Here is a 13,873-nt window from a genome sequence, read left to right as displayed (position 1 = left end):
TGACACTGAGCAAATGGAAAGAAACCGTGTATTCCCATAAAGAGTCGAGTGAGGTGTGTTTACGGCAGTAGTGAAAGTCCAGTCCGTAGAGATATAAATAAGGAGTTTTATAAATAAAAACAATAAATACTTTGAATAAATAGAGTTTGTGTGTTGTGTGATTGCTGTGAATTTAGACTTAGTGAGCTGCACCCACGCCTTTCCAAGCTTCATTATCGGTGTGTACCTCCATATAATCTTCTGTTAAGTGACTACAGGACATCAACAGTTCACTATGTATTGCCCCTACTCCTGCAGTCTCTGCTTGTATTTCACCATATAATCTGCCTCTAAAAATCCCCCCCCTCCCACCCCCTACATTAAAGACTAGAAGTGTTAGTACTCTGAAACACAAATAAATGATATCACTTATTGCCTGATGGATGATATACAGTATATCCATTTTCAATGTTGATCAATATCATATGTGACTAAGCAATGCCTCTCTATACATGTTGGGAGCCTTCGTGGCTTTTGGGTTTAATTTAGTCGAGAGCCCGTGCGGTCATTCTATTCACAACTTTTGAAAATAAACTTTACAAATGTTTCTCCTCCAGCGTCTATATATTCACGCGTAATCTCCCTCTTGATGCTGCTCGGCCAGCCTCTTTAGAGCTGTGCAGTGAAAGACTGAAAGACTGAGCAAGCAGCAGCTAAAGATGATAGGTCCAATTCTTTTTTTTTTTTCATTTTTGTTTCAGGGACCACCTCTGTCCCATCTTAAATTTATTTCAGGCTCTCTCTCTCTTTGACTCCTGGGTTTTGAAAATCCTGGCACCAGTTCACCGCCTTGCCAAGGTGGTAAGAGTAATGAGGTAACTCGCTGAAATTTCACCCAGGTTCAAGTTATTTCCACAGGAAATATTGTTGAATCTCTTATCCCTAGCTATTTATAAAGAAACAAGAACAACATTTTGTCAATATACTCCCAAGCACTTCTGCTCCGCATTCTAAATAACCCAACTGTCAAACATTGCAACCCCATTACAACCCCCTTTTACCATTTACCCCCACCCTTTGCCCCAGTGTCTCTGCACACCTCCTCGCTGCAGGAGAGAGGGTGGAAAAGTGATTGAGATTCCCATTTTAGGCCATGGTCTCTTTCCCTGGCAGTCTGCGGTCGTTGAAGGTGTGCATGTTGATGACCTCCTCCGTTTTCACCATGACAGGCGGCTGGGGCTTGTGTTTGAGCCGACGCTGGCACTTGAGGGAAACCCGCAGCTCGTCCACCATGGCACTGCAAAAGGACCTCTATAGAAGGAAAAGAAAGAGAGAACGGAACGTGTTTTAGACTGGTTCCCTTGTCCAAATGTTATAGGCAAGAGAAAAAGCCTGTTCTCCCTTTGGGCAGCCAGTTTTGTACCCCTCCCCCATCACCACCCACAAACTAGGCTTGGGGCTGGTGAAAATGGTGAAATAGCAGTGTAGCAGGCTGGGAATGGAGGGAATGCTGGATGGGACCAGGGGGAGAAGTGGGATGGAGGGGGATGCAGGTCCATAGGCTGTGTAGTAGAGTGTAAAGGCGTGGAATTACTCAACCCAGTGTCAGAATACATCAGTTGTGGATTTGTGGTTGTTGCTGCTGCTCATGCAGGGCTTTTTATTCTACGTGTTAGTTGAAGATCCACAAACTGCAGTGCATTATCAGTCTGTAATGTAAAGAACACTTCATTTCACTTCATTCAGTACAAATATTGGTGTGTAGCCTTTACTTTACTTCTATATTAGTTAGAAATTGCCAGTGTTTTCTATAGTGGCTTTAGACAGTCTTAGATCAGGGGGAACTTGTTTCTTTCACACCCCTATCGCCGGACTAAACATCAGCATTGGACAGTTTTGCAAATCCCCTGATTACATTAAATTACTTTTTAGCAACCTAGTAACCTCTGTGGCTAACAAATAAAGCCAACACAGAAGTAACAAAAACTCCAGTTGCTCTAACGGCCACTTGGGGATCTCCATAACGCCCCATATTAAAATGCCCAATTTTACAGCAGAAATAAACATGTTTACAGTCCGGTACAAAAAACTGTTTTGGTCTCTATAGCTAATTTCTCTATTTATGACAACTGTATGGGTGTGGGAATTTTCATATATCTCACCTGTTTAAGGTTTAAAGTTATGCATATTTAAGAGTGTGGCTGCTTTGAGTAACAGTTGGGTGCCATCACAGGCTGCTGGTTTCAGTAACCAGACATCATTCGGCCCGCCTCAGCTCCACCTCTTTGCCTATTTTTGGCTTAGCTGGGAGCCGGCGGAGCCAGGACTGCCAGGATGGCGACAGCCAGAACTGACCACACTGAGCTTCACAAGGACTCTTCAGAAACCAGTGTGATGGGGACTACATCCATATTTAATCATAGTCTATGTGAGTCGGTCTGACGGTTGATAACCCAGTGTAATTTGCAATGTTTGGAAATCTACAGGAAATGAAAATTCCAGTAACAATACATAACATGCATTATCCTTCCATGGTAATACAAGAATGAATCTTGGGTACGGGTCCTTGGAAAAAGCCCTTTTAAAGTTTTTTGTTCATGCCGTTTACAATGTCACAAGTGTTATCTGATCTATTGCCAAGTCAGCTTCATTCTTCTGTGCCCTCCAAAACTGTTGATGTTCTATGATGTGATAACACTCTGGTTAGGTTTAGTTAGATTTAGGGAACCTTTGTGGTTTGGTCATGGTTATAGTTATACCTCGTTAAGTTTACGTAACAATCATGATTATGCTTAAAAAAAACAACACTGACTGTTGATATGAAACAGCAGCCTGTGTTTGATGTTATGTTGACCCATCCATTCACCAAGACCTCCCCCCTCTTCAGACTTTATCACTCCATAATAACGTCGACCTATTTCCTCAATTGCTTCTGTCATTATTTCCTGACCACTAGATGGCTTTGTCATATGACAGTAAACATTTGTATGTCATTTGCTTAGGACAGTTAAAAAAACCTTCCCAGAAAAAAATGCTAAAATCACAACATCAGTACCACCACACAGAGGTTGATGTTTACAATGCTACTACATTCCTCTGGATGTCTTGCTGACTTGCCGCAATTCAGTAACCTTGCGAGGCAGCAGGACTCACAAGATCATGTGAGAATTTAGCCAGATTTCAATCTATGTGTTTGTGGCCAAACTACAGTGGTCCCGGACCAATCCACTGACACTGTTCTTGAACAACAATGTTCTATCAGAACTGGAGAGGATTTCTTCATTGAAAGACCAGAGAACGGCACTGAAGGCTTTTCTCCATGGAAAAGATCTTTTCATTCTTCTCCTGACTGGCTTCCATAAGAGTTTGACTACATTCTGTGGTTTGTTGATCTGATTGGTTGAATTTCGTTTGTGATAGACAGTGATAGATAGATGGTTCATCCAATCACCTGCCAAGTATTTTTTGAGAGTGCCTGCCCTTTTCCAAACAGTTCCCAATGACAACATCTTCCCAGATGTTTCCCTGTAACAAACTATCTGGCGCAGTCAGGTTAGCAATTCAGGAGACCCTTTTCGGTTAAAGTAAATATAGCTGGTTGCTAATCAGGATCCAGCAGCAACTGTATTTAATTCTAGTGGTGGGTACACCGAGGAGAAATGTGACGGCTCACTTTGGAAAAATAAGATTCATCTCCAGTGGGGATAAGATACTTGTGTGTGTTCCAGTCCCACTCTGTAACTTAACTTGATCAGACAGCTGTATTTCTGCTTATTTTCATTTAAATATTGGCTAGTGCAGCTTCATCCACATACCGTGATTATCATACTGTAGCTGAACATCTGGACACCATGCCAAACAATTTCACTGTATACAGCTTGACTGCATATGAAATACATGAATATGTAATCAATGCAAGGATTCATGCATAATTGAATGATTAAATGTATTCACATATGTGCAGCCCATTAAAAGGAAAACTGATACTCAAAAAGAATGCTGTAGCTGTAAATATCTCTCCACAAAACATATAGTAGAAACATGAGAATGAGACACATCTCAAAATGTTGTACTGAGAAGTATTTTAAGATTGTCTATGGATGCAAATAAAAATTTACCAACAAGTCCCTGGCACCCGCATTCCCTTAAAATAATGTTTATGCCGGCTAGGCCTGCCATCGGGAGCACTGGGAGAATTACTGGTGGCCTAGAGCGTCAGGCCAGTGTGAAAAATGCAAAAAGGAATTGTTAAAGAGAAAACAACACAAGGCAGCTACAGTCACTCAGAACTATAGCCATCCAGCCCATCCCTGGCTGCTTTTAACCGAATGACCTCTGCCTGTTATCACGTGATCGTACACATCAACACAATGTTCAGTCAGTACAGAAAATGGACAACACAGGAGAAAAGCTCGGAGGAAAGTGATGCTAAATGCTGCAAAATAACATATATGTTCACAAGAAAGGGACATGATTAGTGCATGAAACCATGCAAGCAGAGTCAGCATGTCATAATCACAATTACCCTTGTTGCTCTGCCAAGTTGCTTCTTTGTTTTAAAAAAAACAAATAAATGGCACCGACACTTAATCATGCTAAAGCAGGAGATGTGTATGCATGGAAATAATATTGAAAATAATAAATAATGTGTGAGGTGGAAGAAGCTCCAGTTACTCAGAGCTCAATTCCAGTCAGAGAAAATGCCAGATGCAAAACAAACACTCCAAAAGTGCACAAACATTATATATATGAATATGTATTCCTCTAGCCTTAAAACAGCATTATGTAAGTTTTCTACCTTAAAATAACAGGTTCAAAATAATTTTGAATAGGGTGAATGGTGCCTCTGTCATTCCTACTGAGTGCAAGAGTGCAAGAACAGGCATACGAGGCACAATGTGACTTTTGATTCTGAAAATGTACACCAGAACCGGAACTGGAGCCGGGCTCAGCAGCCTCGACGGACATCCTGGCAGAGGTAAAGAGACAGAAGGCGACACTGACGTAAGAAGAGAAAAGGGAGAGAAACCGAACCATCGACATATATAATGATTAACAACATGACAACTCTCCAAAAGTGAAGCCAAAACATCTCTATTGCCCCTTGGTGGCTGACTGCAGTATAGGTCATAAAGACTGCTGCTTCCATGTTTGTTAGCAGATGGGACACATCAATACATCAAAGTACACATCAAATAAATATTTCGCAAAGACGTTTTAGGTTGTGCTTACTATGCTGATGTATGTTCAAGTGTTCAGATTTCTTATCAGTTCAGTTTTAATTAATTATTTAAAGCTAATGGGGGTTTCACCTCATGATTGACAGTTGAGCACTGCTCTTGATTGAGTTAGGCGGACAGACTCTGACTCCAAAGGTGAAAGATGGCAGCCGCTCATTTTTGTAAAGTGGGAGGAAGTGGAGACGTGAAGTCCATCTTTTATATGTCACTACTCTGAACAAGAAATGAGGGATTGGCTTGTAGTTGTTGGAGAGCTTGGTGAAATAAAAGTCTGCAGACAGATGGCGAGCTGGCCTTCTTGCTGTTGGACTAGTCAGTGATATTGGCTGGCTTGCAGTTTCTTGTCTTGTTGCACTTGTTTCATGTTTGGCTGCAAGTTGTTGACTCGCTAGTTTTTGATCATAACACACAGCTAAAAGATTAATTTGCAGCCAAATCACAAACCAATACCTATTCTTACATAATGTTGCTTTATTATGCTTGCTTCAGTAAATAGAAAAAAAATGTTTCAACTGAGCAGCTTCAGTATACAGTAAGTGGTCTGCTGCTTATGTGGACATTGGCCTGGGCTGACGTTAGATTCCCAGCCTGAATAATTATCCCAGTCCAGCTAAATGCTTTTGCCTAATTGGTTTAGAAGGTTTGCTGCCTGCATCATGTTCATTGGCACTGTGTTTTCCACTCTATTAATGTTCTTAAATCTGGTTATGGTTAGGGAAAGATCAGAGCAGTGATTAAATGTTGAAATGAATGTTTAATATTCATCCGACACAATGATCTTAACTTCAACCAGGAGCTTTGAGTTGATTTTTGTTATGTCATTCCCCATCTCTCTCTCCAACAATTTTTCTGCCATCTCTCTACTGTCATCCATTTAATAAAGGCAGAAAATACCCACAAAAATGATATTTAAAAAATGTTAATCATGCTTCATTTCAAGTGGATATTGTAAGGGAAGGACAGTCAGTGATTGAGGGCAGGTACATACAGTATGAACATTTTGCAATTTTGTAGACTGATTCATTAAAACACGTTTTGTCATTAAATTGACTGCAAAAAACTTAACATCTGCCAGGCATTATATTTCTAGCAGTATGTCATTTTCTTTTTGTTAGGAGAAAGGGTTCTACAAAGTCCTTGTTGCTGTCCGTGTTACATTTTACAACTTGAAAACTCGGAATGTTTACTGAAGTGCAGCTTTTATGGGATGCTGCATTTAAAGGCCTTCCCACTGAGAAACCAACCCAAGAAGCAGATAATATCATATTGGCTCATGTTCAATGGCAATGTTTTTCAACATCTACAACATCAACATTTCTTCCTTTTTTCTACAGTATAGACTGAGGATGGGACGATATATGATATTTTCGTGTTAAAAAACACACTATAAGCCGCTACTTTTTCCACACGCTTTGAACCCTGTGGCTTAAACAATGATGCGGCTAATCTATAGATTTTTACGGGCTAACGTCCTCCAGGGGGCGCTCTAGCAGGAAGCGCAAGTGCGAGACAGACAGGTGGAAGAGATAACGCGCCGAGGAAGACGCTAGTTTGATTGTGTTTTGAATTCATTCAGTTCATTCAGTCATTTTGCGCATCATGCACACACCCTCATCATGGAAAACACAAGAAGAAATGCACATGATGCAGCTTTTAAGTTAAAGGCAATCGATCTGGCTGTCGAAGAAGAGCTGCTGCAGGTAAGGTTGGCATCAATGAGTCGATGGTGAGACGTTGGAGACGGCAGCATTTATTTAATTAAAAATAAAAAAATCTGTCTGTGTACCATCTTTCTGTGTAAATATCTAATGTTAAGTGCGGCCTATATATGTACTTTTTTTTTTTTCTTTTTAATTTAGTTGGTGCGGCTTATATTCAGGTGCGCTCAATAGTCCGGAAATTACAGTACTACTAATAATAATTGTCAAATACTGTTTATATTATTACTCTTTTGTATGGAAGCCCATTTGCACCAGTAAAAAAAAAAAGAAAGATTTGTCTTGAAAAGTTTCAAGTTAAATTCTGAAACAGAAAGTCATAGTGATGAGATAAAAGTCAAAAGTTGACTGCAATGATTGCAGTGGCAGTGAAGACAACAACTCCCTTGTTCCCACGCTATTTCACAATGTCTTTTGTTTAGATGTGAGATACCCCCTAGTGACAGAAATTACATATTGTACATTGAATTAAATGACAATATTGGATGTTTTTTTCCATTAGCATGGAACCTGTGACCACCTCCTCCACAGCCACAGTGAGCTGTAAAGGCCCGGCGCCTTCTTGTGGTTTTATGTAACACGCCTCAAACACGTCATCAATGTAAACAACTTACACCGCAGTCACACAGCACTGTGTGCAAAACCTATGCACAAACACCAACCCGACAGCTGTCTCCACATGTGCGTGAACACAATCTCAGTAAGCATGCTGGGTTTTACAGACCCATGGAGCATCATCACTTATTGATGCACATCATCAGATTGGAATTCCACATTGCTGCATGCCCAATTAAACTGCTGCTTCTTCACATTCTCTCCCCCTTTCACATAAGTTACTGTGGCATCTCCAGTGTGAAACAACACCAGCAACTGGGGATGGAACAGTCCTGCTCCTGGAGACACTACAATGGAAAGCCATTGTTTGGCGCTCCCAGCTAAAAGGAGTTTATTGTGACAAACAGTGTTCAGTTGTATTTGAAAGCAATCATTAGTACAGTGACCCAGTGTATTGTTATACTTATTATATTAACATGCAAGTGGGAATGAGACACAATAAGCGTGATTGGTGTGTGAGGTCTGTGTAATCACTCAGAGGATAATTCAGGCACTTACCCAAAGGCCATGCCTATCCTTGCTATCAAGGCTGCAATAGGTAACTTTCATAAAAGTAATGGCATTTGCAAGAATCCACCAAGCCTGGACAAAAACCGCCTATCAGAGTCGAGAAAGATACAAAGATGGTTTGGGTTGGAAGCTTGCAGATTGTTGATTGTTGAGTCTCATTCCCAGGACCCCAAAGCATCTGTATTTGACACCCTGGGGATGAGACTCAACAATCAACATTAGAACAATTATAGTAAACCAGCATGACCACGCCTGAACTTCACATGAAACCTTTTTCACACTAACTGGCTGAATGAAAATTAGTGCCTCATCGTAGCCATGGAGAAGTTAGATTCATTCTCACTAACAGATAATAATTTCAAATCTTTAAAATAATTTTTACCAGCTATAATGCAGCAAAATCGTGGAATCGTGTAAATCTAAGAACCATGCAGTAACAACAGCCTCAGCAACCACTGGTATTTTTTTTTTAAAACTGCATGCATCTAAATGAATTATCCTCTATTTATGCTATGGTCACTTTACAAAAACGCAAGTATGATTACATTTGAGAGCAGATACAAAAAATACATAAGTTAGCATCCAACATTGCATTTGAAATACTATAGTTTTGGTCAGATAAATATGACTTTACTATTGCAACACAGTGGGGAAGTCACTGATGGCTAAAATTGTCCACCATTCGGAGAATTTCAAAAGTTGCTGAATCCATATTTTGGTTTCAGGATTTGTAACATTTAGTTTAAATATATTTATACATCATAACAGTGATGAGGATATTAATTCAGAGCTGTCCAGGTATATAAAAATAATGCACAGTCTGTTGAATATTTACCCAGACTAAATTAAAATTAAAAATAATAATAATAATAATATATTAAAAATGCCACTGTTGTAAAACCGAAGCTTGTTATAGTAAGTTTGCCATCATTTGTTTCTTTACACAATACACGGCAAGAAATCAGGACAACCCAACATTGTCACACAGTATTACAACCTTATGAATTTGTTTTGGTAAATGAGTTAGAAAATAAGAGTTTGGTGAAGTTCTCCACTTCCAAAAAATTGAAGCTTCTAAACTGTACTGGATCTCTGTGGAAAGTTTGTTTTTGAAATATTTAAAGAACAAATGCCTAGACGGTAGGAAAATAAGAAATAATGGCCTAGTCAAATAAGTCCACGAAAAAATTAACAAAGCTAAACCAAAGCGCATTAAAAACAGCTGGAAAACCCACCAACTCTCCACTTTAAAAAAAAGCCTGGACAAATTAATCCATTTTGCGCAAACAGCTGTTCTGATTAAATGCATCAGCGCTGCTGTGCACCTTGGTCTCTGTCTCTGTCCTTCTCTCTCTACCTCTCTACCCGCCATCTCTTCCTCTCTCCCTCTCTCTCTCTCTCTCTCTAACAACAACTGGTCGAGGCAGACGGCCACCCACCTAGAGCCGGGGTCTGTCTGAGGTTTCTTTATCCTTGCCGCCGTCGCCAAGTGCTTGCTCATGGTGGGAACTGTCTCTGTAAATCATTTTATAAGGAGTACTGTCTACACCGGCTCAATTTGAAAAGTGTCCTGAGATAACTTTTGTTATGAATCGGTGCTATACAAATAAAATTGAATTAAATTGAAACACCAGAGCATATTAGATCAAATGTAAACAACTAACACCAAATCTGCAACTGGAATTATGTAAATCAGAATTAATGAAAAATGTCCACAGCTGATTTAATCCACTGATACATTTTCCATGAAGTTATAATTTATGTTTGTGTTATGTTATCACACTGAAAAAAGCCATTTTCTTACATACTTTTTGGTATTTTTGGTTATTCCTGATGGTATCTAAGAGTTTGTTTCCTGCACTCAGCTATATAGCGTATACTTTTTCTGTGCTCTCTTATGCTACCACAGTGTTGCTGAGGGCTGATGTATTACATACATGCACAAAAGCACAACGTTATTTACTGATTTGGGAGAAACTGGATGCTCAGCTTCAGTGTGATTTAGAGTTTCCTGGTGGACACATAACTTTAACTACTTGCTAAAGTAGTAAATTGCTAATTGCTGTACTGTAGTAAATGTATCTGTTAGCTAGCAACAGAACTGGGCTCAGTAGCTGGACCAGACACAGTACCAATGTAATTTACTGTTTCCTGATGGAAAGATTGCTAAGTAGTTCTGCCCCGAGATGCCAGGAGCCAAACCCGGCAAGAAAACCACCTCGGTACTGTATTCTGTCAGAGTCAGCAGTTGTGTTTGGTCCCAGGTCCGGCTGTATTGACTGGAAGGTAGACATAGCAGTGGGGGCATAACACATGCTCAGCACTGTTGGCTAATGTGAACGCCAATCAGGTCCATTTACTGTGTAGTGCTAATACCAATACTATACTGTGTGTTACATCGGCTACAAACACGTGAAATGTCTACAAATATATATTTTTTCACATGTAGGCTATTTCTCACTGTATCTTCTGATTGTCTAAGCCACTCTGAAACAGGCTTTTCATAGCTATTGATCCCCCCCCGTTAAAATTAAATGGCATGGCAGTTTTTTCACCAGTAACAGCCATATAGCTCCAGGCTTTGGGAAACACTAGGCCCACTTCGCTCACACTCAGGGGACACGTTGCCATCATGGCTGCCTGCTGGTGGCATGTTGGATTGATGGCGGCTGTTTTGGGTCATTGGATTACAGAGTTTTTATGACGCTCAATAATCAGCTGCGGCTGCACTGCTGCCTGGCACTGTGGGATGGCTCAAAGGAAGGACCGGCCTGCTTTGAAGAGAATGGAAAGGTTGTAAATCTAATGCTGAGAGCAGACATAAAAAAAAAAAAAACAGTGTATTTCCATCCATGTTATTATCTGATCGTACACATGAATAATGGTTAGTGAAACTGTATATCATGAGGACATTTGCAGGGGGATATTAATTGTTTTAATCTTATTCTGTTTGGATTTTATAAATGCCGTAATCTAAAATGAATCCCTAACCCTAGAATACATGTTTACCAAGCAAATAATGAATGCAGAATAGACTCAATTTAAAATGAATATTGTTGGTCTATTATTCGGATTTTCTGGAAGTCCGGCATATAAAGCCCCCTCACCTGTAAGAGTGAACTAATGGGCTCCGTTTAGCTTGAATGGAAGAGGAACAGATGTGAAGCTGTGATGCAGATGGGATGGGGCACGGCTGCGCTGTAATCCTCAGTTTACTCTGCGTCTCTGGCCCCTGGTGGGTAGTAAATGATTAGCTGCTTTGAGGGTTTGCCTAATCTGTGGGCTCCTCTGAGCTGTCATCCACATTTGGTGCAGTGCAGTCTGCGCTTTGCTCGGTGGATTAAGTATGTCCGGATTGTTGCTGATTCTATGCCTGTCCATCTGAACACATATTTTTTATGTGTGTGTGACTGTGAAGAATCCAACAAGTGGAAAAACCTTGAGAGATTTAGGCCACATCCAAACCTTTGGCCTCCAAGTACATTATTTTTGTCCTGAAATTTCAGCCCTAAAATTTTTTTTTTCCATTATTCAGACACATGTACCGTGATCCTGTCGTCCATCATAAATAGTTTCCTGACAAAAGGTTAAAAAGGTATGAAAAAATATATATTTATTAATGAAATTCATGTGTAAGAGACATACTCTTGTGATTCCCAAAATTCATTATCTGATCATTTTCCTTACTGACACTTTTCTCCCCAGTAGTTAGCAAATCATCGCTGCCTGTGCGGTGCATTTTCAATATATTTAATGATGTAAAATTTCAAAATCAATTAAAAAAAAAGCATCCAGGATGATATTTTTTAAAATGTGTATGAAAAATTTGCATTAGTGCAAACTCTTTCTACTGTGTGCTCATTAACAAAAAGTGCTTTTTAAATAACCTGAAGACATTCATGGGGATAGACAGCATTAAACAGCATTATCGGACTTATATGCAATGTGAACATGACCTTAAAAGAGGCATCACTTGCAAAGGGAAGACTGACATTCTTATTTTATTTTAATATTTACTTTCAGGTATTGTTATCAGTCCATCTTCCTCAGAAAACAGCCGGAGCCTAATAGATCAATTGTGCAAGCAGCATATTACAACCCATATTTACGTTTATTTTTATGCTGCAACCTCTAGTGGCCGTAGTAATAATGACAGGAGATGATGAGGAAGTCAGGTGATGTAGTCTAAAGTCTGCATAGGAAGGAGGTCAGGGTGGATGGATGGGTCATTAGGTCACAGACAAATTTGAAGTACTAATTCAGAGAACGACACTAGGAAGGGACTTAGACTGATATCAATGCGGGGTCCTCCGTGATTAAGGTACTGTCTAATGTCAGTCTGAATGCAGCCTTAAGGTATGGCCCATAAGATTGCAGGTTATGATGATGTGGCCTTCAGAGTAGCAGTGCGCTACTGACCCAGCATCTATGCCCCAAATGTGACCACAGCACTACAGTTTGCAGTTTCAGCCTATTCTTGTTGTACATTGCCAAATTTACCAAACAGAAGTTGTCACTGAATGGCTCACCATCTTTATCTCGTATCATGTGAGTTGTCGTCGGTCATTAGCAAATCATATACTAGGTTAATGGTAAATCAATCTCAACTTACATTCTCAGGAATAATGCATCCCAGTGTCCTAGGAATTACATCCACATTGGACGATTCTGCCAACCCGGTCTCACTCTCAAGTCGTCAAATGCTGCCGCTCGGTCAGTGGCTCTCTGCTTCAAGATATGATGCTGTAGGCATCCCTCTATAGTGTTATTTCTGGATGTGCCCGCCATTTAAGTCAGGTGACGTAGTATAAACAGTGAGAAAGTCTGCATATGGAGGTGGTGCGGTGGATGGATGGCTCACCCAGGAGACTGCGCTGAGCTGTTTGTGTCCCGTGTGAAAAGTAAACAAATTCTTTAAAGGTAAATAATGATCTTTTCTTAAACCTAAGAAAGTAGTTTTTGTGCCTAAATCTAACCTACCACTAAGGTCACCAAGGTATGGACTATTTTCAGAGGGGTATACAATAAAAGTTGTGAAATAATTGCCTAAAAAGAACTACTTTGGTGCTTTGATGTCCCAAAACTCCCTGTAGCAAGTTTAGTTCTTGATCCTCAGTATTTCTACCCCACCTACAACAATGCTGATGAGGTACTCCACACCCCACTCCACGGTACTAAATCCCTCCAATTTGTTGTTTTAAAAAAGTGTTATTATAGGACGTTGCCCAGGAAAAAAGAATATTGGCTCTCTTGTCTGGCAAGAGATACAGATAGTCCTCTGAATGTATACAAAAGAAGGCTTCTTGGTCTCATATGGAGGAGTCTTTGGAGTGGAAGGGCCTGAATGGTCTGTTACTACATACACTATGTCGGGTGGACGCTAACATGGGATACAGCGATAGATTCCAGGATGTTATTTGATCCACCCATTGAGATTTAGCTCAACCACTAAATATGTTTCTACTTCAAATGCAGCTGTTCCTCCGAAAAATCCAGAGGAAAAAAACTCCAACATCAGCACAGACATCTCTACGTGTACATGTGTGTGCATCCATATGCATGCAGGCGTGTAGTGTGTGTGTGTGTGTGTGTGTGTGTGTGCTGGGTTGATGAGATGGGTTCCTCACACACAGCTGGTGGTCCCCGCACCCCGACTCAGGTTAATCTGCGGCAGCCTCAGCAGCAGGCAGGAAGAGAGGAAAAAGCAGTAGGAGGAGGAGGAGCGGGAGGAGAAGGAGCGGGAGGAGGAAGCGGAGGAGGAGCTGAGGGAGGGGGCGAGGGAGGGACAGGAGAGGAGAGAAAGGAGCAGGA

At 40.5% G+C, this 13,873-nt stretch overlaps 1 protein-coding gene across 5 annotated transcripts in view; it reads right to left on the bottom strand.

Moving 5' to 3' along the window:
* grik2 (glutamate receptor, ionotropic, kainate 2) overlaps positions 1 to 13,873 on the bottom strand; it is a 261,749-nt gene continuing 247,876 nt past the window's right edge. For 3 of the 5 annotated variants that reach the window (XM_051407264.1, XM_051407267.1, XM_051407266.1), the window contains one exon: positions 1 to 1,290. In XM_051407264.1, coding sequence (XP_051263224.1) covers positions 1,037 to 1,290 — 254 coding nt within the window. In that variant the 3' untranslated portion in view covers positions 1 to 1,036. Of the gene's footprint in view, positions 1,291 to 13,652; positions 13,825 to 13,873 lie in introns of those variants that run through there. The other 2 variants (XM_051407268.1, XM_051407269.1) reach the window with 2 other exon arrangements.

The sequence above is a fragment of the Dicentrarchus labrax genome, unplaced genomic scaffold, assembly GCF_905237075.1.
Source record: "Dicentrarchus labrax unplaced genomic scaffold, dlabrax2021, whole genome shotgun sequence".
NCBI lineage: Eukaryota > Metazoa > Chordata > Actinopteri > Moronidae > Dicentrarchus > Dicentrarchus labrax.
The sequence above is the reverse complement of the archived record's forward strand: the minus strand, read 5'-3'. Positions and strand labels throughout refer to the sequence as shown.